At 37.1% G+C, this 27,586-nt stretch overlaps 2 protein-coding genes across 3 annotated transcripts in view; both read left to right on the top strand.

Annotated features, from left to right (window-relative positions):
- LOC137414822 (FERM domain-containing protein 4A) overlaps positions 1–27,586 on the top strand; it is a 300,724-nt gene that overhangs the window by 133,147 nt on the left and 139,991 nt on the right. For both annotated transcript variants that reach the window (XM_068100360.2, XM_068100351.2), the window contains 3 exons: positions 18,975–19,059; positions 22,190–22,246; positions 24,001–24,023. In XM_068100360.2, coding sequence (XP_067956461.2) covers positions 18,975–19,059; positions 22,190–22,246; positions 24,001–24,023 — 165 coding nt within the window. The remainder of the gene's footprint in view (positions 1–18,974; positions 19,060–22,189; positions 22,247–24,000; positions 24,024–27,586) is intronic.
- Positions 1,735–17,796, top strand: LOC144889900 (uncharacterized). Its single transcript, XM_078771109.1, has 5 exons — positions 1,735–1,968; positions 2,059–2,211; positions 2,540–2,663; positions 2,884–3,101; positions 17,727–17,796. The coding sequence occupies exons 1-5, from the start codon at positions 1,913–1,915 to the stop codon at positions 17,794–17,796; spliced, it is 621 nt and encodes a 206-aa protein (XP_078627235.1). The 5' UTR covers positions 1,735–1,912.

Below are 27,586 nucleotides of genomic sequence, written 5' to 3'. Positions count from 1 at the left end.
CGTGTTGAAGCCACCCGCCTGTGATGCGTGCAGGATGAACCTCCTCTCATTGTATCCTTGTTAGGCCATACAAGTGTGAGATGGAATTTGAGTTTGTGACTCGGTGCTGACATCTGTTGGAATTTGGTAAAAATGACACTGATAAGGATGATTTCATCATTTGCTTGGGCAACAGATTTATGTACGTACTCTGTACCCAAAAAAATATGGCTGGCACAATTATTACTTGGCAAAAAAAAAAAATTTGACACGTATGTTGATCACTCCGGTGTGTGTGTTTGCGTGTGTGTTTGATTGTCTGTCCACACACTTATACTTGCCTACAGGTCACAATTTTAATCTGATCTTCATGAAATTTCTCTAGGTGGTAGAGTTGGTGGTGCAACAGAATCCTATTTATTTTTTGAGCTCAAAAGGTCAAAAGATCAACATCGGCCAAATGTCAACCACTTTTTTCAAATTTCTAAAATCCTCAATTTTCATCTGATTCACTTGAAATTTGAAAAGGATTTACTTATCGGCTAACTGAATTCAACCACCAACTATTTTTGAGGTCAATATAGATCAAACTGTCAACATAGGCCAAAGGTCAACAACAATTTCAAGTTCCTAAAATCCTCCATTTTCATCCAATTGACTTGAAATTTGAATATGGTTTTCATATCGGCTAACTGAATTCAACCACCAACTATTTTTTAGATCATTGTCGGCCAAAAGATCAACATAGGCCGAAGGTCAACAACATTTTCAAATTTTTAAATGCTCAATTTTCATCTGATTGACTTGAAATTTGAATAGTATTTTCATATCACCTTACTGAATTCAACCACCAATTATATTTGAAATCAACATAGGCCAAAATTTAACATAGGCCAAAAGGTCATCATAGGCCAAATTTCTAAAATCCTCAATTTTCATCCAATTAACTTAAAATTTTAAGACGATTTGCATATCAGGTCACTGAATTCAACCACCAATTATTTTTGAGGTCAAAAGGATGCTCTACTGAGTGCCATTCTACTTTGTTCTGTTTTGCCAAGTGTCAGTAGTGTAATAATGTTGCTTCTGGGACACCTCCGTTTAACATGGGAAATCCCTATCTAATGTCATTTACCCCCTTGTCTTTTTCAAAAATCATAAACACCTCTATTTCTCCCACCCTCATCTTTATGAACCTTTTGTCTGTAGTACCTATCCTTAATGTTGTTCATTAGACCACTCAAACACTACAAATATTTGTTTTCTCTTATAGACCTATCATCCTTCTTCTACATATCATCTGGCAGATTAATCTTTGACCCATTCACTTCCATATTAATTCTTTCCCTCCCTCATTGACCCTAAACACCTATATTTCTCTCACCCTTTTCTTTACGAACCTTCTAACCTTTTGACATGCTATCCTTATTCATTAGACCACTTAAACACCTGTGATCCTTCTGACCTTATGGACCTTTTAACCTTTTACTCTTAATATCATCTGGTGAATATAACCCACTCAAACAACGACCCTACAAATATTTGTTTATGCGTGGGAAATAATTTAATTCTCCTACAACTCTCCTCACCGTCTCATCCAACTCACCGGTATTTAAATTAATTCTCTTATTTGTTTTGTGAACTTTTTTACCAGTTGCCTTTTCAATTATACTTATTTGATATTTTTTACATTCATTTTGTTTTCCATTTATATACCACTCGAACCTTTTCTAATTAATAGCTCACTGTTGAGAAATGACGTTGTTTCACTTGGATAACTTCCAAGGAATTCTCTTTGTCTTGTTTCCTGTTTTTCACAAACACACGCCCTCAGTTTCCAAAAGCTGACAAGCACTTCAGTTCCCCGAAATACATTTTGTTCATTATAAAAAGAGAGGTCTCCGAATGGGACATTTAAACATTGTGAACGAAGATGAGCTTGTCTTATTCCAGTCTTTCCTCTGATGAAGAATACTCGCCAGGACATTGGTAAGTTCATTTGGTATTAAACACTGTTAATGAGAGCTTTGTATGTGATTAATTATACAACTAATAATTTATTTTTCCTATTCATTGCAGCAATTCAAATATTGTAAATATCCTGGCAGAATTTCAAGTTGTTTCTCAAGAGTTCCACAACGAACTGAATACGGGTTTGAATAACCTACCTCCGAGATGGTGGGCTCAGAATGAATTCAATGTTTCACCGTTCTTAGAAAATTCACGTGAAAGGTATGATAGAAAATAAAAAACGAGAGGTGTGTGCATGTGTGTGTGCATGTGTGTGTGTGTATGTGTATGTGTGTGCATGTGTGTCTGTGATTAAAATAGAGAGATCGAATTGTGAGGAACAGAAATGAAAAAATGAGATTGTGTGTGTGTGTGTGTGTGTGTATGTGTGTGTGTGTGTATGTGTGTGTTCTTGTGTGTATGTATCTATGCATGTGTGTGTGTGTGTATGTGTGTGTGTATGTATCTGTGAATGTGTGTGTGTGTGCGTGTGTGTGATGTTTTGTCAAGCTTACTTCAGCATAGTAATTTCTCCTTATTTTGTTTGCAGCCTCGAAGACCAAAGCTTGGAGTGGGACGATTTTGGACTCCATAGGAATGGTTATTTCCTGTCATCCTGTGATATCCTTAATTTTCATCTCGACGATCTGGACGCTAAGCTGGATTTTTTCGAGGTAAGCATGTGTGTACGTGTGTGTGGTTCACCGTTTATAATAGGTACACCATATCCCTGCGCATCGTAAGAGGTGATTCAGGGTTGGTGTCAGGAAGGGCATCCGACCCTATATTAATAATAATAATAATAATACATTTATTTTGTATAGCGCTTTTCAAGACGCTTTGACATGGAACATAAATATGAAATAAATATCTCTCCCCTCTTGTCTTTAATAGAAAGAGATTCAAAACCTGAAGACATCTGCTGAACCAACCTTTGACTTGTGCTGGGAAGAAATTGATGACTTATGCTGGGGAGAAGTTGAATGTATACCTCAAGAAAAATGTTTTAATAATATAAAGATTTTAATGTTTTCAATATTTATATATATTTGTTTTGTTTACAATTATTTAATTCTTAATTACAAAAAGAGAATAAAGGAGGGAACGGGGAGGTGCACCCCTGCCAAAGACCCTTCACCCCCCTCATCCCACCCCTCCCCTCCCCTTGTGTGTGTGGGGAAGGTGGGGGTGGGATGAGGGGGGTGAAGGGTCAAGGGTGGGGGTGCACGGAGGGTGGGGGATGATGGGTGTGGTCTGTGTGGGCGGGGTCTGTGTGGGCGGGGTCTGTGTGGGCGGGGTCTGTGTGGGCGGGGTCTGTGTGGGCGGGGTCGGTGTGGGCGTGGCTTATGATTTTTTATTTATTTAATTTTTTTTTATTATTACCACGAATTAAATTAGCTAATATGGGTGGGGTGAATAGAAATGTTGTTTAATGAATTATTAGCTTTGTTTTTTGTAATTCTTGCGAGTAAAATGAACCCAAGATTTCTTCTCGATTTATATCATTTAATTTGTAAGTCCAAGGGTTTGTAGCCATTACATCAACGATTATAAATAATTCATTAGTCCATTTTTGTGTATAACCTTTCTCAAAATGGCTTTTCCATTTGTATATCCTTACAATATCACCAACTTTAAACTTGGGCTTTCTCAAATTAATCTCCTTTTCATATTCTAATTTTGTAAATGTTTCTGATGGTTTTGATTGTGTTGATGAATGAACTGTATTATTGTAATTATCTACAATATCCTGAATTAAATACACCCATTTTTGAGAACCGAGTTGTGTGAATTTTTTATATAATTTCTCTTTTAAAGTACGATTAAAACGCTCAATAACAACTGCCTTTCCTTCATTAAAGGTGCTGTATAATTTAATACCCTTCCCCTTAAGAAATTTCATGAATATTTTGTTATAGAACTCTGTTCCCTCATCAGTCCATAACTTCTTTGGTTTCCTTTTATCCCGATCAAATATTAGCTTAAAGGCTAACATTAAAGTATCACCCCTTTTATTTTTTAAAGGGACAACCCAGGCAAATCTACTCCTCAAATCAATAACGGTTAAAGCATACCTGTATCCCCTGTCATTATTCAATTCAATTAAATCAGCGGACCATATGTGGTCAGTGTATTTAGAATAAACCTTCCTTCTTTTAAACTTTGTGATTATAGGTTTGTGTAATTCTTCAGCCAAAAGCTCCTCAGTCTTGATGGCATCATTAGAGCCTAATAGTTTTTTGAGGAATAACCAAGACCAAGTTTCAATTTAGCATTTATCAAATTTCTCACAATAAACCTATCAACTTTCTCTCTCAACGTTGGATTTTGTATCAAAGACAAATTATACAACATTTCGCTGTCGGCTTTATGTTTTTCAGTCAACGTAGTGGTTTTCCCATAAGCAATATCATGCTTCATACACACTTCGTCAACCCTATTTGTAGGTTTAGACCAAGGTTTAGGATTGTCAGCCTCATCTAATCTTTTATCCAAGTTTGTTCCTGGACCACAGAAAGAATACCCTGGAAGGTGTAATTCCCCTGGAATTCCAGTTGTTGTAAATTTACTTCCTGACAGAAACTTTTGTATGTCTCCTCCTCTTTTAGGAGAGATGAATTGGCACTTTTTAGAGCCACATACTTGACATATTCCTTTTTGATAAACTCTATTATTTTTAGCTTTAACATAAGAGATATTTTTAGATTTAGTTTTCTTTTTACATTTGAGACAATAACTCATATTTATTTATCAGAAAAATTCCGACAGAGTATCAAAACCTTTTTGGTTTTCAACATATACATTTCAATCTTTATTTTTAAAACATAAAGAATCCTAAGGAATGCCTTCACTCTCTCCTCCATTTATTTACAAATAAAAACTAACTAAAGTCGATGACACCAACATCATCAATCACATAATCTTTTCCTTCTTCTTCTTCTTCTTCTTCACCACTTTCTCGTTTAAATCTCTGAAATTGAAGACATTGACGTTCTTATTTTTGAAACCATTATCTTCATAAGAGTTGTTAATTCTTTAATTTCCTCTTCGGTGCGTTGAGATTGATTTATTTGCTTTAATACACTCAATCTTTTATGAATCTCAGTGATTTCCATCTTTTTATATTTTTCCTCCCTCTCTCTTTGCTCCCTCTCCTCCTCCTCCATTTTCTCCCTCTCCTCCTTCTCCTTTTTCTCCCTTTTCTCCCTTTCCTCCTTCTCCCTTTTCTCCCTTTCCTCCTTCTCCTTTTTCTCCCTTTCCTCCTTCTCCTTTTTCTCCCTCTCCTCCTTCTCCTTTTTCTCCCTCTCCTCCTTCTCCTCCTTTTTCTCCCTCTCCTCCTTCTCCTCCCTCTCCCTTTCCTCCTTCTCCTTTTTCTCTCTTTCCTCCTTCTCTTCTTCAACTCCTTCCTCATCCCTTGCTACCCTTGAGTTTGAACCCCAAAGAATATTATACATATACTCATCTGGATTTTGAGATATTCTTGTATCTATAATTATTTTTCTCATAATAGGATACCAATAAGATTTGTTGACGATTTCTAAAAGAGTTTTATATTTCATAACTTTGAGAAGTTCATTTTTATTTAATATTTTAAACAAGTCTCTATTTGTGGGTTTAACAATATCAGTATAAGGCCAGTTTTTTATGACAAAATTCCCATGTATATGCTCCAAATCATAAGGTATGTAATACCGAGCACCCTTTTCTTGTAGGTATCCTTGAATACAAAAATTATAATTCTCTTGTAGTCTTCTTCCTGCCATTTATGTATCAGAAATATATGTGAGATTAATATTATGACAGGTAATACCACCCCATCTTCCCACTACCAAATCGGTTTGTATTCCTCGGCTTTCTATCCTTATCTCATTACCTTCCTTCTTTGTCATGCGAACCATCGCTATACTATCATATATTTTTATTTTCTTAAAATCACGTATTTGTTGTTTACTAATTGTACTTCCACATAAATCCTTATCTTCACCAAGTGGATAATATTCTTCTTTACGAGACTGATTTAAATCATGTAGGTCTTCTATGTTTATTGAAAAAGACCAATTATACCCTAAATCAGGCATATCATACCCCCATTTATTAATTCGCATATTAACTAAATGTCCTTCTTTATAAAATTTAATTGTAAGCAGGTAGTTAAATTCAATGAGGAAAGGTGTATGGTCAGTATAACCAGGTGTTGTGGTTGTAAATTTTACTTGTTTCACAAAACGTGCTGTTTTCTTTAAAGATATATATTGTGATAAATCACTGAATCTAATCAAGTCATTCGCATCTGTAGGGTTTGGATAATTGATTAATTTATAAGTATTCTTCATATTAATATTTTTACTTACACTATATTTTTGTCGTTCAGCCTGTGCCTTTGTATAATAATTTGATAAATCAATATCCTGAGAGGATTTTCCAAAGATAGAACCATCTTTTCCAACATAGGTCATTTATATTAGATAAAAAATGATATCATAAAAATTTTCATTATTGTTGAGTTGAAATAATACATATAAACATAATTGGCCACAACATTTAGAATTAATTTCTTGAACTTGGAATGTTTGATAAACACCATTCTGTAAGAATTGTATTACTTCAACAGGTGGTGGCATACCATAACTATCAAAATAATATTTATCCTGACTATTATGAATACAAACCCAATGAGAACCATTCTGTGTGTCTAAATTCATAATAATATTCTTTGTATTCTTATTTATATGTGTTAATTCATCTCTCATACAAATAACCACATTATCAATTTTTAGTGTTTTACAATACTTAGCTAGTTCTATATTTGACGTTGTATTCTTTCCAAATTGTTTAAACCATTTATCCATTTATTTATGAGAAAGATACAATCCATTACCCCGTTTAGTTAGTTTAACACCCGCTTGAGCGATAGAGGAAAGCATATCTCCAACCAACAATCTAGCTTTATCAGGTAGACTTTCAAGTTTTTGAGCAAAATCTACAATTACACCACTTCCACTAATTTGTTTCTCCAACTCCTTGTTATGTCTTTCCAATTCTTTTTGAGCTTTTAGTTGTGCCTTCCTTTCGTTAGCAGTTTTTACCGCTGCTGAAATACCACCAGTCAATGCTCCCGCCGCACTTAAACCAGCAAATAAAGGAATTAGAAACGGGAGAAATCCTCCTCTTGACTCGTCTATTGAATATTTCTTTAACATAGGTTTCGTCATTTTAATTTTAAGTGATCCAACATCATTTAGTGTTTTTACTTGTGTGTGTGTGAGTAAAACATCAATTCTTACAGCTCCTTTTCTTTGAATTGTATTAACATTAATAATACAAGGCTTTTGATTTTGAATACAAGATGTTAATTTATTAAGATTGATTTGATTAACATATACCCCAACCATTTATTTATGAGAAAAAACCTATGTGATATTAATCATAACACCATTATCTGTATTAATCTGTAATTCTGTTTCCTCCAAAAGCAAACAATATGCATTAACCTCTTCACTCTCCCCTCTTTCAATGTATAGAGAAGTATCCACTCGATTAGACTTTATAGTTTCCTTTTGAGAACTCAGGTCAATTGCGTAGATTGTATAAAGTTTTTGAAACGCAACCATATCCAAAATAGGATCATTATTACCATTACTTTCACACACCTTTTGGTAGGACTTGTAGGCTTCCGCATAATCATTTTTTTCCCAATCAATTTCCAATCTATCTCGCGGATAAAATGTGCCATCAAGAGAAACCCGAAGTTGTTTCACCTTTGCATTATCACTCAGGGCATTATTCTTATTAGTACCGTCCTCTCCATCTGGTTTTTTAAAAATGAGCCAGAGGTATCGTGGCTTTCCTTGAAGAACACCTAAATTCCAAGTGTAGGTAGTGTGTTCCAGTTTAACGTGTTGACATCTTCTTTTAAGATATGATACATTTAGCGGTTTCTTTGAGTTAAGTCTTCTATTTAACATCTCTTCCGTTTTAAGATTAGGAGTATATTCACTGATATACCAACACAAATCATTAATAACAAATTTATTATTTTCTCCAAAAGCATTTTCATCCCCAAAAAGCAACCTATTTACATTATCATTCCTTTGTAGTTGAAATCTAATTTTAAGCCCATACAAAACTTTATCATAATCGCAAAATCCAAATATACCTTTAAGAGGTACTGCTACGGTAAAACTATTCACTGCTTTTGTTTCATCATTATACATTGACTTCCTTTGACTATAACCAGGGTCTGCGTTTGTACCCGTTGACATATCAGGAATAAAACCTTCAACAGCTCCCTTACCCATTCTATCACTAAACGAATATAGTGTAAATTTCATCATTTCAGATGTAGCAGAGACATAATCAACCGCTTCAACCTCTTGTGTTCCAATATACAGGCGGACACTATCAAACATTTTCCAGAAGAAATCATTTACGAGTGTAGCATTAGTATTATTCGCAGCCTTAGTGAATTTAAATTTACACAGCAAGAAACTATCAGCTATATTCAAGTAAGTTTGTTGATTATTTATTTCAAAACTTTTTGTTCCGTTTGAATTCCAGTCTGTTCCTGTTATAGCATTTACCTTAAAATAGTCTTCCTTTTTAGTAGAGTTTGAAATGATAATCGTATCATCCAAATCATAGATACTATCAATCGCTTCCATACTTGTATTTATATAGCATTAAAATCGTTGAAACCCTGACCCAAGTATTTTAATGATTTTTTGTCGTTCTTGTGAAGATAGTTGAGTTTTACCTTTTTTAATTTCTTTGATTGCTTGTAATTTATGAGACTCCTTTTGAGCATCTTTTATACTCTTTATAGCACCCGCAACGGAGCCCACGGCAGAAGCAGTTGAACCAATTAGGTCTTTATGTTTAAGGATGGTTGAACCAATACCCATTAGAGTATCAATTATCCCATCTCCTTTATTTCTAAATTGATGTCCCACACCCCGTTGTCGCTTTGGTTTATAGTATCCTCTCCCAAGAAACATACCTTCACCCTTATAGTATGGTGAAAGGAACATCCCATCCCCTGTAATTATTTTATATTTTCCCAACTCGTGTTTTCTCACAATAACCATTATTTATTTATTGAAAAACTTCACGTAGGTGAATTCTGATGGATATAATTTCATCATTAAAGGATATCATACGATTATCTTGGTCGGTTATCCTAAAATTTACTCTGTATATGGTTTTTCCTGACACAGGTAAATAGACAAGATTTTTTGGTTCCATATTAAATTTATAACCAATCGGGGTTGAGTATGCGCTGAATGAAAATATTGTATTTGTTCTTATTCCATCGTTATAAGCACCATCAATCAAATCACAATGAATTAATACTGAATTTATACCGGAGGATATTTGAATGACATTATCACTGTAAGACGTCCCGTTAGTTTCAATCTTTTTAGAAGAGAACCCCAATAGCTCTCTGAACGAATTTTCAATCGTGAAATCAACTTTATAATTATTTTTAAGTTTAATAGTTGATTTTGAAGTGTGTTTTTGAATATCTATTACAATATTTTTTGGTTCATCACCTTTTTCTTTCATAAGGCGAGAGACTTCTGAAGATATTTGAGAAATCTCGTAAGCTCCAGGTGAAACGGTTATAGTTTTATATCCACTTCCTGGATTATAACTAAACTTGTTGTTTTTCTCTGTGATATTAAAAAGGGTATTGTAAGTTTCCATTGACAACAAAGATGCCTCATATGAGGTAAGGGGGTCAAGTTGTAGTGGGTAAGGGAATGAAGCTGTGTAATCGCTCGTTGTGAAATTAAAACTAAGAATTGTGCTTCTCATCTTATTTAATATCTAATAAAATATCTTTGTATTGACATTTATTAATTATTTTCATGTTCATCAACTGATCTAAAATGGCTGAGGATTCATTAAAACAATTGTTGTTTCCAGCCTTCTTACTACCTAACAACAATAATAGCCTATTAACTAATTGTGATGGGTCATTTGGAAGAAAACTAACACCCGAACCAAGCTTACTTAAAGCATCAATAATATGTTTCTCCTTCTCATTCTTCTTACTTTTACCAGCAACAGAAACTCCATAATCAAGTGCATTTAGCAACTCAATATATACCCTATCTTCCTCTCTTTCCATATCAAGTGGTTCCTCAAAATATTTTGAACCGCTGAATCCGGGGTTTGTTAGAAGAAACATTAATCTTGGAGTTAATTTAACATTTGGTTGAGTAGAACTCAAGAACATCAATTCATCATTAAATATCAATACCTTTTCTTCCACAAGATGAAACACTGCTGGTTCTTCTGTTGGAATGAGACCTGCTCTGGTTTTTGAACCCGCCGAATATTCATTGTTTTGAAGAGCTTCCACAACATAATTAGGGGGTTGATTTACCTCCTCAAGTTTCCGAAATAATCCCTCGTCATCATATTCTAATTCACCAAGTTCTTGTTTTGTTATCTGACTAAAATCTTTGAGCATTTGAAGTTTTTTCGGAGTAAATTCTACCGTGGGAACTGTAGGGTGTTGAGTTTTCAAAAGTGGTTTAAAGAATTTCTCTTGTTTTCTTTCAAAGGCTTCTTCACCAGTTAGTTTCTGTCTCCGTTTCTTCTTTATCTCTTCCTGTTGTTTAACAACTTTTGAAACTAATTGTTGATGTTCCTTAAACTTTCTTTCTCTTTCTTCAGTATTCATTTTCTGTATTTATTTATTGAAAAATATCATTTAGTATCTCATCTTGTTTCACAACAATATATTTATATTTTCCAATCGTGTGTTTCATATAATTTTCAAATTCTTTTTTACTACATAACGTAGAGCAATTATCTCTCCAAAAATTATTTACATCTATTGAATTTAACTTAAATAAAATAAAAGTATTGGCATTGTTTCTTATTGAGCGTCGAGGGAGTTGAAAATATGATTGACTAAGATATATACAATTACAAGAAGAATGTCTCCCTCTTGTATAGTAGCTATCCATTACTGTTTGGTTTCTCTCATTAACACAATCATCAAAGATGACAAGGTTCTTTTTTGATTTATCTAAATCTTGAGGTGAAGGTATATCATCCGTATTATCACTGAGAATACAAGTTATGGGTTTCGATTTTGATTTCTGTGTATCACAAAATAATTGTATTATATCATCAATATTATAATCATTTAGTTTGTTTTGAAGTTTAAATAAACCGATAATGTCTTCCTTTTTAAGACCCGCATTAAAACCCTGTGAGAGTAGTTGATACTCGGGTTGAAAACTTGACTTTGTAAAAATTATTAAATTATCATAATCTAAAAAATTAGAACCAAGGAGCATCTTTAAAAGTAAACAGGTTTTTCCACATCCGCTTGAACCAACTATTAGACATCTCAATGAATTTGGAATGTTTTTATGGTTATTAAATTTTATCTTATTTTCCCAAACGGGTAAAAAATCATTCATTTATATATTTGGAAAACAAGTTATCCAACTTTTTTTGAGCTATTTGAGAAACTCTATATTTTATCCTGAGTTCGGGTTTAATTTCAAAATAATCCATTATTTTATTTATATAGTATCTTGTATTAACATTTCCATTAAAATTATTTTGAATAATAAATATCATTAAACCCTTATACATTTCCTCAATACAATTAGTCTCTTCCCTTGAAAGAAATGGTGTATTATCATCACAATACTTAACATTCATCTCTCTTATTAATCTTGTAAAGTAATTCATTTTTGGTTCTAATTTAAAAGAGTTATATATTTTTTTATATTTCTTATTATCATTAATTAAAATTAAATCACAGAAAATACATTGTTTATATGAATCCTCATCATTAAGCCCCACTCTATCACAAGCCGGACAATTCTCTAATTTATCATATGGAGAGTCTGGAAATTCTAAATATCCTTCAGAACTTATCATATTTATGTGGTAAATTTTTACTTAAACTAAACGCAAGTTTATTCATTAATAAATACAATGTTTCAAAGCACAAAAGACAAATTTCAATCAATCTCTACTTCGGTGGAAGATATAGAAAAATATGTCAAAGATGTTAAATTGAACAAAGATAAATATGGAAATTTTTGGGTAAAACCAGTTATGGAAAATAACATGAGCCCCTCTATTTCATTTAAAGGAAGAGCTCTAACTATACCTGGAAAGACATCCATTAAAGTAAATCTAACAAAAGTTTCTCCTCTACTCCTGGCAATTTATTCAAAGCTTGAAAAAGTGATTGACCACGATACTTTGAAAAAGAATGATAAGACCATTAATAATTCTAGAGGAGACATTTGTATTTTCTTTAATAATCCAAAGGGTGTAGATCTAAGTAAAATGAATGATGTTAATATTTCTGGTGAAATGTCATTTCGTTCTATGATAGTTAGAGATTATTTAAAGATAACTTTTGATATAAAAATTGTAGAGATTGAATCTGTTAATGAAAGAAAGTATATAGATATTGATGGGAATATTTTTCTTGCTAATTAAATATGAGTCAATACAGCAGTGAAGATTTTACTATTTCATTGAACTCAGACGATAGTGATGATAGTATTTCATTGAACTTGGACGATGGTGATGATAGTATTTCATTGAACACAGATGATAGTTATGATACTAATAGTTTGTGCTCAAATGATAGTTATGAGAGTAGCTTTATTGATGACTCTGAGTATGATTCTGAGTATTCATGTGATAGTTATGACTTAGATGATTCTGAGTGAAAAAGTGTTTTAGTTTAAGCACAGCGATATATATAAAACGGAGCTGTAAAGCTCAAAAGTGTTTTATTTTAAGCACAGTGATATATATAAAACACCACGTTTTCTCACGCTATAAATATGGTTTATTGTGATACTTGCGAGAAGGAAGTAAAATATTATAAACAACATATTCTCACCGCAAAACATACATACAACATTTTAAACAAACTTTCCCCTCTTCCACCTGAAACAAAACACTGTTCTACATGTAATAAAAATATCCTCAAGAAAGGCTTCAAAATACATCTTAAAACAAATCTACATTTATCAAATTTTATCACAACTAAAAACTCTGATGGAGCATTCAAAGGACATATTAAAATAAGAGTCTTTAACTTCAAACCTCCTGAACCAGAGTCTATAGTTGATGCTGTAGAAATAGTTAAACCTGCTGTTCAAACGTTGATTGAAAAAACACTAAAGGAAATGAAACCACTTAAATTTTATATGGGAGTAAAATTAGAAATGACAAAGGATGAAGGAGTTATAGATGCACCATACATGAGAACTGAGCCACACTTTATATCTTCATATCAAGATTTTAAAACATCAGGAGTCTATGATGAACTTATTAAACAAGAGCAAGATGTGGATAATTCAATCGTAGGAAGTGGATTCAATATAGGAAAAATTATTTACATAGACATTCATATTCTTAAATCAGATCCTCTAAAAGCTTCTTCTTACATTGATTTACCCAGTGTTATCAAAAATAGAAAAGCAGTTATCAATATCAAAAATAAAGACAATAAATGTTTTCTCTGGTCTATTTTAGCACACTTACATCCTCCACATTTTCATGATGAAAGAGTATCTCATTATAAAAAATATGAGAATACATTAAATACGAAAGATCTAAAGTTTCCGATGACTTTAAATGATATTCCTAAATTTGAAAAGATGAATAATTTATCAGTTAATGTTTATGGTCTAACAGAAACAAACAACATTCAGGTTTTAAAGCTTTCTGACAATTGTAAACAAACTCATATTAATCTTCTATATTTTAATTCAGACGAAAATTCACATTATACATACATCAAAGATATTGCTAAATTAATAAAACCACAAGTCTGTAAGAGAACAAATAAAATATATATTTGTTTGCGTTGTCTTAACTTCTTCAATTCACAAGAAAGATTAGATAAACATTCAAATTATTGTGGCGAACATAAATCAACGGTAATCAATATGCCTAAAGAAGGCTCAAAGATCACATTCAAAGATGAAAATAAAAAGATCAAACATCCATTTGTTATATATGCTGATTTTGAAAGTATTTTAGAAAAAATTGATACTGCTTCTCAAGATCCAAAAGAATCATACACAAATAAATATCAAAAACATACTCCTTGTGGTTTTTGTTATTATATCAAATCATCCGTTGGTGATAAATATAACAAGTTAGAGATGTATAGAGGCTCAAATACCCCAGAGGAGTTTGTGAAACGACTAGAAAAAGACTGTGTTCGATTAACCAACATAATGAGAGAAACCAATAAACCAATGTCCTTAACAAGTAAAGAAAAAAGGGAATTTATAAAAAACAATGTCTGTCATATTTGTGAGGAGAAAATTGGTAAAGGTCTAAAGGTTAGAGACCATTGTCATCTCACTGGTAAATATAGAGGTCCGGCTCATCAAAGTTGTAATATTAATTATCAACTCCCCTCTTTCATTCCTGTCTTTCTTCATAACAACGCTCATTATGATACACATCTATTTATCAAGGAACTCTCAAAGACTTCTGGAAGTATCTCAGCAATTCCAAACACGGATCAGAAATACATTTCATTCACAAAAACAATTCACACATCTCCTATTACTCATATCAGATTTCTTGATACATTTAAATTCATGGCAAGTCCATTGGTTAACTTGGTTCAAAATCTAAAAGAGTTTCCATGTCTTTCAGAGTATTTTTTAGATAAAGATTTTCTAACACAAAAGGGAATTTACCCCTATGACTATATGGACTCATTTGAGAGATTCAATGAAACACAACTTCCTTCAAAAGAAAATTTCTATAACAAATTAAATAATAGTCATATATCTGATAAAGATTATGTACACGCACAAAATGTTTGGGAAAAATATAACATCAAGAATCTTGGCGAGTATCACGATTTGTATCTCAAAACTGATGTGCTTTTATTGGCCGATGTATTTGAAGCCTTTAGATCTGTTTGTCGCACTGGATATGGATTGGATCCTGCTCACTACTACACAGCACCTGGATTGGCCTGGAGTGCGATGTTGAAAATGACAAAACAAGATTTGGATTTGATAACCGATGTTGATATGCTTTTGATGATTGAAAAGGCAAAAAGAGGTGGAATTTCACAAGTCTGCTCGAGTAGATACGCAAAAGCAAATAACAAATATCTTCCAAATTATGATCCAACGAAAGAGAGTTCTTACTTGATGTACTATGACGCGAACAACCTGTATGGCTGGGCAATGTCTCAGGCTCTTCCTTATGGAAAACTTAGATGGGTAAAGGAAAAAGACTACAAAAACGTTTTACAAGATGTATGTATCTCTACACAAAAAGAATTGGATGAAGAAAAAGTTGGTTATTATTTTGAAATTGATTTAAAATATCCAGAGGAACTCCATAACCTACACAAAGATCTCCCATTTGCTTGTGAGAAAGCAAGTCCAAAGAAAGAATGGTTGAGTGATTATCAACGATCGTTTGATATAGGTGAATCAACAGAAAAATTACTTACTACATTATATAACAAGAAAAATTATGTTCTACACCAAAGAAATTTGCGACAATATTTATCAAAAGGTCTAAGAGTAGAGAAGATCCATAGGGTTCTAAAGTTCAATCAAAGTCATTGGTTAAAGGGGTACATTGATTTTAATACACAAAGAAGAACAGAGTCAAAAACAGATTTTGAGAAAGACTTTTATAAATTGATGAATAATGCGGTCTTTGGTAAGACTATGGAGAATGTGAGGAAAAGACAAAATATCAGACTATCAACATCTTGGGAACAAGCATCAAAATTAATTAATAGACCGAGTTTTACTCGAGCTGAGGTCTTTACTGAGAACTTTTGTGCGATCCATTTGATTAAAGAGAGTATTGAAATGAACAAACCTATTTATATTGGAACAACAATTCTTGATTTATCAAAGTCATTAATGTATGATTACTTTTATAATAACTTGAGGAAGAAATATCAAAATGATGTTAATCTACTTTATATGGATACAGATAGTTTTATTTTGAAAATTAATACCAACGATGTTTATTCAGACATGAAAAGAGACATTAATATCTATGACACGAGTAATTACAGTCCAGAGAGTGAGTTGTTCTCTTCTAAAAATAAAAAGGTGATTGGAAAGTTCAAGGATGAATTAGGAGGAAATGTTATGAGTGAATTTGTGGGATTGAGGTCAAAGGCTTATGCTTATAAATACATTGTGAATAACGTTGAAAAGACTGATAAGAAGTTAAAAGGTGTAAAGAAAAATGTTATTAAAGAAACAATAAACTTTAAGGATTATTATAACTGTTTAACAACAAAGAAAGAAGAGTTTAGAAAGATTAATGGAATAAGAAGTTATAAACATCAATTATATTCAGAAGAGATAAATAAGAAAGCATTGGGGGCTTTTGATGATAAGAGGTTTATTTTAGAAAATGGAATTGATAGTCTCCCTTATGGTTATATAAGTATATAAGTGATAAGATATATATATAAGTGATAAGATATATATAAGTGATAAGATATATATAAGTGATAAGTTAAAAAGGGGGGGGGGGGGGGTTGGGGATTTTAACGGGCTACCGCCGCCTTTTTTACTATTATATAAATGATAGAACCAAGTATCAACCAGACTAAAGAGTGGAGGTGTAATCAACCTTGGTATATAAATGGAAAACATAATGAATGTGAAAAATATCAAATAGGTATAATTGAAAAGGCAACTGGTAAAAAAGTTCACAAAACAAATAAGAGAATTAATTTAAATACCGGTGAATTGGGTAAAAAAGATGGAAATATTTTTGAGTGGACGGAAAACTTTGATGGTTGTCAGGAAAATATATACTTTAATTTAAAAATGGTATGTGGCACTGGAGGCGCTCAAGCAAGAACATTGAGGGAGGTTTACCATTTTATCTTAGCTCAGTTAAAATATCTTAATAAAGAACCAAACTCAAACATATTTTTTGTTAATATATTAGATGGTGAAGAGAGTTGTAGGAGAATTAAATTATTTCCCACGCATAAACAAATATTTGTAGGGTCGTTGTTTGAGTGGGTTATATTCACCAGATGATATTAAGAGTAAAAGGTTAAAAGGTCCATAAGGTCAGAAGGATCACAGGTGTTTAAGTGGTCTAATGAATAAGGATAGCATGTCAAAAGGTTAGAAGGTTCGTAAAGAAAAGGGTGAGAGAAATATAGGTGTTTAGGGTCAATGAGGGAGGGAAAGAATTAATATGGAAGTGAATGGGTCAAAGATTAATCTGCCAGATGATATGTAGAAGAAGGATGATAGGTCTATAAGAGAAAACAAATATTTGTAGTGTTTGAGTGGTCTAATGAACAACATTAAGGATAGGTACTACAGACAAAAGGTTCATAAAGATGAGGGTGGGAGAAATAGAGGTGTTTATGATTTTTGAAAAAGACAAGGGGGTAAATGACATTAGATAGGGATTTCCCATGTTAAACGGAGGTGTCCCAGAAGCAACATTATTACACTACTAGTGTCGCTCTGAGTGATTTTTCATTTACATATTATTAATATTTAATCCCATCTCCTCCAAACTTCCCTCCTTTTCTTCTTTCTTTCTTCCTTAATTTCTTATCCTTTTCTCCTTTCTTTGTTCTTTCTTCTTCTCTTTTTTTTATCCTTTTCCGTGACACCAATTTCCACTTTTTTTAAATTTTTTTTAAAGAACACCCTCATTCTTTATTTCCTGTCATGCTTGCATTTACATTTTTGCTCGAGACTCATTATGCTAAAGACTCATTTACATCAGGCTCTTCTTGAACCATTGTTGCAGACATTGCACTCATAATCAGAAAAAATAAAAAGTGGGTGACTAATTTGTCCCAAGTCTTTCACGAGCCAGCTGGCCAGGCCTGATATTCGACTGAAGGTGATTTGGGCAGGAATTTGTCATTTGTTCAGGATGTGGGAGATCTACTCTTTGTAAATGACACCGTGGGAAATTTGACGTCCACTAACTAATGCTAACGGATGGGACGGCCAGTTTAATGTACATCGGAGCGACGGTGCGCTTTGTGATGCAATCGTCTGCCTCAGAAGCACCAATCCGACAATTTATAGCCGGGTCGGGAATCTAATCCAAATGAGACAGGCAGATCAAAGGTAATATGTCTCTATCTCTCTCTCTCTCACTCTCCCTCTCTCTCCTCACTTTCTCGCTCTCTCACTCTCTCTTTCTCTCTCGCTCTCTCTCTATCCCTCCCTCTCACTCTCGCTCTATGTATCTGTCCGTCCTCCTTTTTATCAATTCAAATTTGGCCCATCTAATGTGATTGTTTTTGTTGGCATGCACACTTACGCGCCTTGGATTGGTTTGTATGGTTGGAGTTGCACATGTCCTTGATTACATTGATTGGCAGATCCAGGCTCAGCTACAGCCAACAAGCAGGGAAAATGAGATCCAGCCAATGAGTCTTCCATCTACCGCAGAGATTCTTAGATGGACAACTAACTGTTGTACAGCTCGTTGCCAACCAGTCAAGCAAACGTTTCCGGCCTAGAGAGGCCTCGAACAGGCTTGCGCAACGAAGCAGGAGGTTGCCAGCACACTTTTTGTGTTTTTTGTTTTTTAGGTTGTGCGGAATATTTCAAGGCTGGCAGGATGGCCTAGAGCTACACATACTCACCTCTAGGCTGTCTCGCTTGGGTTTGAATCCTGGCCCAGCTATAAACTGTCATTCTGGTGTTTCACACTTAGGTTGAATCATCAATGTGTGTGCCGTCCTTCTGATGGACGTTAGACTGGCATCCCATCTGTTAGTATTCATTGGTGGACGTTAAAGTTCCCATGGTGTCCTTCGCGATGAGTAGGCGAGCCATCGCCAGCATCATAAACAAAGGACAAATTCCTGCCCTAACTCCTGCTGGGAAGGCAATGGCAAACCACCCAGCATAACCCTTGCTCAGGAAGCTGCTTCGGTGGCACAATATTTATTTTGCCATTCTGTTTCCTTTGTCTCTTTTAAGGTTTTATATTGAGAGCGTTACCTACTTGAAAGACAACGTCACTGTGGAACTCTTCTTCCTCAATGCAAAAGAGCAGGTTGCAAAGGTATGGGCAAACTCGTTGTTGAACTATATCCGGTACGAATGGAGGTAAATTACCACCAATCCCAACCGCCTGTACCCACAAATGATGACATCATCAAGGTTGTTGCACAGCTGGTGTCAATAAGTGTGCAGTAGTAACTGGATTTGAGGAAAGTGATGCATTGCCATGGTTGTGCAAACAGAGTGGAAGAATCTGAATTGTAATGAAAGACTTGGGATTTTATGAGCTGAGAAAGGAAGTTTGAAAGGATTCTCATTAGTGTGAACTGCGCCCTCCATCCGCGGGGGCCAGGGTGCATTGGGGGTAATGAGTGATTGTTACTGTGAATTTGAGCTTTTGCTCCTATCGATTGTGACAGCTGTCAGTATGTGAAGTTTGTGGTGACCTCTTGCACTCCATTTTGTGGTTGTTTCGCAAAAAACAGGAATTGCCCCCCAAAGCGCAGGTCCACTGGCCGGAGCGGCGTGCTCGGATGTCCTCCAAATGCCTGAGCTTGAGGGCCGGATAAAGCGCCATGGAGGTTGTGAAGTTGAACCACTGCTCAGAATGCCTTGCATTACGGTGGAGAACCTACCTGTTCAACGCAATCGACTACAGCAGCTGCTATGCCCAAAGGGATTGAGGAATTCTCTAGGATGGGTGGCTCGGTGTGAATGATTTGGGAAGGAGGTTCTTCAAAGCCCTGCCTCCTCTTGCGCATAGCCGTCACAGCGGAGGCCTGCTCCAATTACGGATGTTGAAGAACTTGGGTTGCTCATTAGACGGAACATTCATGGAACATGATGCGATATGGTTTCTTGGTATTCCGATCAAGAGAATAACACTATGTATGAAAAGGACAGTAGGATCACTGCGGTGAAATAAGGAAAAGAGCAATGCAAAGAATCAACAAGGAAGTAGGCAATGTACCGTGGCTTTCCTCTAAGTACCTCCGTTCACGCAGTGGCCTCCAGGAGATCTTTCTATCCCTCATAACACCCGCTCTCAGATGGCATGGACCAGAGGTTGGGATTTAAATCTTCCGCCTTCAGTTGCTCATTAGAGCCTCAAAGCTTATCCGTCGGCTTGGGCTATGCCTTGAGCTTATTGGTTTGACCCGTGGCCCAAGTGGATCGGAACGCAGGCCTCTGCAAACCATCACAGCCTGCCCCATTTCACGACAGATTGTCTAAGTGGACAGCCAGCCAATTGTTTTCTCTAGCTGCCTGTGGGATTTATGGCATTTCTGAAGAGAGACACAGAACGTGTCCCTCTGAGCATAATACCCGGCGATCTGATTTAGCACCGCCAGGTGTTTGGAAGAAAAAGGCCTCAACTTGCAGCAGCACCGCTCTTGCCTCATCTGGCTCGCCACATTGAGCGGGGCGTTTTTGGGAAGATTTACTGGATCTACCTACTTGCATTGTTCTGCTGAGACATCTTGATGTATTTTGGCCTGATTCTTTCATAGAATTGCTTCAATTTGTCTGATTCCATTCATCCACTTGGTCGTTATGAGGGTTTTTATCTAGAGCATGGGACGCGCTAACTTCCAGAAAGTTACCAGATAGCTAACCTTGATGTTTGCTTGTGCCTGCATCGTGTCCAGATGTCCAAGTCCATCATCAGACATATAGAGCAAGCTCGACACTAAACTAGCAGGCCAAAGACGGTGAACGGTATTTATCACATCGGGTCCTAAATTATAAACTTGTGGTTTGTTGTAAGCGTTTGCAGTGCATGTGTGGCAATTGAAACCTCCAGAGGGGTGCTGTGACCCATTTCTGCAATTGAAGAGAGGCATCTGTTTCAGTGCCAATAGCCTTCCAAAACGTGAAAATTATATCTGTGGATTAAGGGAAGCCGAAAAGCTGTTCATGTGACTTTAATCTCCGTCATCACCATCGAAAAAACTTTAACAACGTCGTCTATTTTCTGGCACACACATCTCCAAACTCCTTTTTAATGGCACTCTGACAATATTGCGGCAGTCATTATCTCCAATGTGTACGCGCCCTTTGCTGAGTTTTTCTTTCTCAGCCAAAAGCCAAGCTTTGCTTTTGAACCGGAGTAATTTTCAGGGTAATTAGAGGTTGCACGTCATGAAATCGGAGCCAGAGCCGCCCCGCAATTGCTTGAACGTATTGGATCGTCCGTAGGACACGGTAGAACCCGTCGTGTTCCAGGTTTCCTCTTTCAGAGGAGGCTTGAAGCTGCCCTCGTGTCACTTTGAAATTTACCAGAGAACACGTATTCAACTCACCCTATTGCTCGCACGTACTCCAAAAGTCTTAAAACGACTTCACACCAAGGCCGGTTGTCCAAGACGCGAAAGGAAAACAGAAAACAAGCAGCACGGTTGTCACCGTTCCCCTGCCGTGACTAGTTTTTCGTGATTACAGGGAGGCATACTTTTGGTTCCTGCATGCCTCCTTGGGCCTACACAGTCGAGGCATTGTGACCCGGGACCCGCACAATCTAAGGCGTGCTTAATTGTGAAGTAGCTCGTAAATAAGCCGGTTTATGAAAAATGGTGGAGGGCCAGGGTGAGCCAGATCACAATCCTGCAGAAAGATTCATCGTGCTTTGTCTGCTGAGTCGATGGACACAATCGACGGCAATTCCCTAATGCTCGTGTGGATAGATGTGACTGTGGATGCCTGCTAAGGGAGAGATTACAAAGACTGCGGCATTGGCTGAAGGCAAAGGAATGTCCTTTGATCCATCAGGAACTCCCAATCAAATGGTTCCCACCGCAACTGCGCGACTGAACCTTGCAAATACAAGTGCTTGTGGAGGAATGGGAAAATAGTGATTTGCACAGCCAAGAAACTGCAAAAACTTTACTACGCTTTGCTGAACAACCACGAGATTTGGTTTCCTTGTAGTGGGGAGGGAGGGGAAGCTTTTGTTGGCTCGAGCCCTGCTGATTCCCTTTGTAGCCAAATGCCACCACCCCCCTTTTCTGGCGATGGTACGTTCCAACCAATCTCTGATGTCCCTCTTGAAAGTTCGGCCCCTCGGCGATTTGGGTGACGGCTAAAGAAAGGGAGAGAGAGAGGGCTGTAGTGAAAAGGAAAGCTCGCTCATACTTCGAGTACTATGCTCTTTCTCTTGATGATAACCAGCACGGTGTTTGCCCTTCCCACAGGGATTGCTGCAAGTTGATGACAAGACAGCATTTGAACTTGCAGCATACCTTCTGCAGGTGAGCTTGTAAAGTTAATACTTTAAATGTTCTATGGTTGTTCAGCATTTAGTTATCTTCTGGAATTTGACCGACTTTGGCGGGAAGAAACTTCCTTTCTTTGAAATACCTTCAACAAAGAGATTGTAATTATAGGTACAGAGTCTGCTTTGACACCATTCTTAGCTTGAATTGGTTGTGGTAAGTAAGAAGGGAGAAGTGGGGGCAAAGGAGGGTTTCTGGTGCAAAACGTTGTTTGGGGTGGGTGGGGGTTGATCCCCGGTATAGGACGGCCTGGTTTCATTTGAAACCAGTTGCTCTGTCTTTCATTCTCTGCCTCCGTCCATACCTCGCCATCCATCCTGGGATGTTGATTGACAGTGCCTGCCGTGTAACTGCGTGTCACCCGGCCGCGAGACTCGAACCATCTTCAGAGCCCGAAGCACACTTAACCCCTGTGCAGGTGATGATGAACCTTGAAAAAAAAAGACGACCTTTGTCACAGCAGTAATTGGGATGCACATGAGGATGAGCTCGATCCTTGCATCCCCTTTCATCTTCCACCCGCTGTGAACACATGTGCTGGCCGTGCAACACTTTTTCAGAATGCTCTTGGTGTTTTCAAATGTTTTCCTGATCCCTGTTCCCAGAAACAGGGATCAGGATGTTCGGTCACATTCTATGCTCAAGGAGCTTGGAGTTTCTCCTTTGTTTTTGGTGTTCGCATCAGCATTGTGTAATTGGATACGGATGTAGCTGCTTGGATGAAAAGAAAAATAAGTGCAATTTGAATGTTTCGAAAGTCGTTTTTATGTCCCCGGGGGCTCCGTATTATCAGCTGTCCATCCCACATGGAGACTGCTGTTGTCTGCAACATTGCGACAAATTGCGAGTTCAATAAAACCCATTTGACTTCGTACTTGAGTCCTCAATCCCAGGATGTTTTTTTTTTTGTTTTTTTTCATTTCAGGTCAAAAAAAATTCTTTCAAGATCCAAAGCTCTGCTTTTCTCTGCGATTCATAGTCGGAAGTTTGGTCAGTGTTGCAGCCATGCATGTTACTTTGATTTATCATTAAGTTTGCCAAATCGAGAGCGGTTCCATTGTTCAGAGCAGCCATCTTGAGAGGATAAAGTCTTTATTTTGGGTAACTGTGATATCGCATGGTGCATCATTTGAACATCATCCACTATAGGTAGGAGTCATGAGAGTAAAGCAACTGGAAGAAAAATAAAGAAATTATCCTCTTAACACCTTTCTTTGTTGCGTGGACCTTCTGTAAGTCAAACGAAAGTGTGTGTTGAGTGGACCGATTACACCAATGGTTCTTGCTGGGATATTTGGGGCCTTATCTGGTTGTGTAGTTTAGGGGAGGCAGGGAAGTCTGGCCCGTATGGTAGTGGGAGGAGGGTGTGCAGCAATTCCCTTTCCCCTGCCCCCCTGAAACTTGTCGCCCCGGCACGTCATGAATACCCTGACCGAGAGGACCTTATTCCGCACAGCTGTCGAGCAATGGAAATCCAAACCCAATTCTGATATCAGCCTGGCCCCGTCTCCCTGGGGCGTTTGCTGCTTCTTCCTCTTCTTATTTTTCCTCTTTGTCTTTGGTTGATTCAAATAACCACACAAACATAACAAATGCACTTTGCGATTTGTATGAAGACTTTTCTGAACCTGTTTTGCTCATTCATTCCACAGCCTGCCATTGTCTGGCTGAATTGTTCACCCTTCGGTTTGAGCTTGATTGACATGTTTGTTTGTCTCTTTGTCTTGCAGGAAACGGATGGAGAACATGTGAGGTACGTACTGTGTGTGATTCTTTGCGCTTTAACACGCAAACACCGGCCCAGAATGCAGATTCGTTAAACTTTCCTGGGTATTAGGACACTTGGTCAAGATTATCTGGGTGATTGTTTATACCGGAACAAATGGATACTTCTTTTTGACTAACTTGAATATCACCAGTTTTGTCATTGCTGAGTCACCATGTTAAAAATCTCCAGCATCGATTGGGTGGTTGTTGAAAGCTTTTGTAGTTTGCTGTGACAATCTCTCTACCCCTTTTCCTTGGAACATTATCAGTGTTAATTTACAACTCCGTCCTTCCATTGTACCTCAGTAAATAGGAGATAAAGTGTTGTAAGAGCAGTTTCAGACAATGAAATATACTTGGTCACTTAGCATGCATAACCCACTCAAGCCAGCAGGGTTGGCATTAGAACCCGCAGCCATTGCGCTGTAATACGGAGGGTCAGCCAGTTGAACCAACATAAAATCCAATTTTCAATTAACTACCGTAAAATGGGGGGAATAGGGACAGCAAGGTGAATAGGGACACAAACTGAAAAAAGTTCGGAAACTTTTTTCGCTGAAAATTGATAACCATACTGATTTGTTGATATTTGGGTTGAAAGTGTTCTCTTGTTTTTTTTAAAAGCAACTTATAGTCCCTATTAACCCCATATATGGGTTAAGTAGGAATAAATAGGATTTTATGGCTGTCCCTATTCACCCCGTTTTACGGGTGAATAGGGACAGTCACTAATACAAAAAAATAATAATCAAGAAACAATCCTGAGTTTCCAACTTATTGCTAAATTGATAGCTCAGATGGATGCACATAATATGCACCCATAATATAAACCACGGTGCCCAATGAAAAAAAAAAATGGGATAAAAAGTTTCTCCAAACTGTCCCTATTTCTTGATTATTATTTTTTTGTATTAGTGACTGTCCCTATTCACCCGTAAAACGGGGTGAATAGGGACAGCCATGAAAATCCTATTTATTCCTTGGTTAGCAATTTAACCCATTGTTACGTGCTCCTCCCCAAACCCCGGTCATGATGTACCTCCGAGTCCCGAGAGGAGTCACGGCAGAAAGATTTGTTATTCTGTATGTCTTACATCAATGGTGAAACCACACCAATTGTTACCAACAACAAATATTGTATTAAGATCACACAAGAATAACAGTACAAAAAACAATAGTAATCAATTGTACAACAAATATCCTTCCTATGATGGTACCATCAGTTTCGTAAAATATAACTCATTGTACTCCAAGTGAGCGCAAAGAACATCCCCAATGTCTCTGTCCCCGTCTTCAAGCCAAAATTAATCAACTCCAGTGATCGACAGAACGATGTCGAATCGAGATCAGAATCCCATTCGGTTGACAGTGACAGTCACACTGTCAAAGATGTGTAAAGGTGCCCTCAAGGCGACTGGGAAATCACCCCTTTGGATATGGACGTTCAACGGCTCCCTTTACGGCGAACCGCAAAGTTCCATTCAAACTTCACGTTGCACACACACACCAGCTTAACTTCTGGATGTGGTGAAAATGGTTGAAGCGAGATGAAAAACCTTGAACGATGCGCAAATCCTGCGCGAAGTAAAATGGCCAACGGCCTGTTCTCGAGACGTAACAGCACTCGAACAACGATTCTCTTCAGAATCGATCGCAAAACCTGACAAGCAGGTTTATCTGTCTCGGCGATAACAACTCTGTCGCAGGAATCCCTTTCCCGGGAAACCCAAAGTTCACTCGAAGGTGCCCATTCGCCAACGTTCGCTCCAGACCTCGAAACAGCTAGGCTTCTTCCCCGACTCACTCGCTCCGCCTTCTTTTCCTCCTCTTCCTCTTCGTCTTCGTCGTCCGGTTCCGGTTTCATTTAAAACATTAACTTTTTTTACCTTTTGAAAATAGTAATTTCTATTTCTTTTAAACGACAACAATAATAGTACATGGAACCAACAATGTTTACAATGGATGAAAACCACAACAACGGAAGTGACGAATCCGTAACACCATATATGGGGTTAATAGGGACTATAAGTTGCTTTTTTTTAAAACAAGAGAACACTTTCAACCCAAATATCAACAAATCAGTATGGTTATCAATTTTCAGCGAAAAAAGTTTCCGAACTTTTTTCAGTTTGTGTCCCTATTCACCTTGCTGTCCCTATTCACCCCATTTTACGGTACATCAAAAATCATTACAAATACACCAACTCCTACTACATGGTTAACTGCCCCAATTATTCTCACCTTGTTTTGGTTTATGACAAATCTTTCATGACAACATTATTTCACGACATCAGGCCTGGCCCGGCTGGCCAGGCGTTACGTTTGACTGAAGCCGATTCGAGCAATAATTTTGAAGAAAAACCCTTTATACTTGGACGAGGCTCATGGAAGAGGTATTGAAGAATGGAATGGAACTAAATGGATAGGGGAAACACCAACAGCAGAATAGAAGTGAGAGTGAGATAAAGGGGAGGGAGAGCAGGACACGTGGGGTGAAGAAGCTGCAAACAAGCGTAAGGAAACATAGGGAGAAGAGGAAGGGGAAAGCAGGGATGAAACAGAAAAGGAACAACCCAAGTGATAACTAGACGACGGATTTTTATGTTAAGAAAATAGGCCTTTTATGTTTTGAAAAGCGGAATTTTTTTTTTTTTATGTGAAAAAATCCCGAAATATTTTTTTCCCCCGTTTTATTCATTTTTTATTATTACCAAGTTTTTCAGAAATCAGTCAAAAAAAGAACAAAAAATGGTAAGCTTTTTCCTGCACAACATTAAGCACTCTGGGCTAGTAAACAGGTAAAAAATGACGCTCAGGTACCTTTATTGCAACCGCATTGTTTGATAAGTAGAGGACTAGAAGAAATTGACAAGATTGCCTTTTAGGAACCCTTTTAGGAACGGTTAAAGTAGGTGTTTGAAATCATTATCTTGGTAATGTTCTCCTTGGTGAGGCGGTGTCGGCAGTCGGTGAGGACGTTTCTGTAGACGGAGAAGGACCTTTCCACGTCGACGCTGACGATGAGGCAGTACCTCAAGAGGGGGATGTCGGCAAGCTTGACTCCAGCCGGCACACCAACCTCAGATCCCTGCTGATCTCCATCCAGGATCAAAGCCACTGTCCTCAGCACACCAATGTCGGGATTGCGCTGCAGCACCGCCTTGAACTTGGTGAGCAGGATCTCCTTACGGCAGCCTCGGATCTTTTCGAGCTCTTCCTTGGCCTGATCAAGGAGCTGGAAGGCCTTGACCAGCTCCATGCCGGCCTCCTCCAGCTGCTTAAGGATCTTCGGGATGAACGATACGTGGGCATTTAAGAAGACCAAACTGAGCTTGATGTCCGCCTTTCCGAACAGGTCCTTGGCACTCCGGATTGCCATTGCGTCGTCATCGTTCAGCTGGTCCACAATGTCCTTGACGGCCTCGAAGTGCTCGGCGTAAAACACCGCGGCGTCGATCCACGTCCCCCACCGAGTCAGAATGGGCTCCGGGGGGAGAGAAAGATTGGGCTGCTGCTCCTTCCAAAAGACAACACGCGACGGGGCTTTGA

The sequence above is a fragment of the Myxine glutinosa genome, chromosome 1 (genome assembly GCF_964187855.1).
Source record: "Myxine glutinosa chromosome 1, kmMyxGlut1.1, whole genome shotgun sequence".
NCBI lineage: Eukaryota > Metazoa > Chordata > Myxini > Myxiniformes > Myxinidae > Myxine > Myxine glutinosa.
The sequence above is the reverse complement of the archived record's forward strand: the minus strand, read 5'-3'. Positions and strand labels throughout refer to the sequence as shown.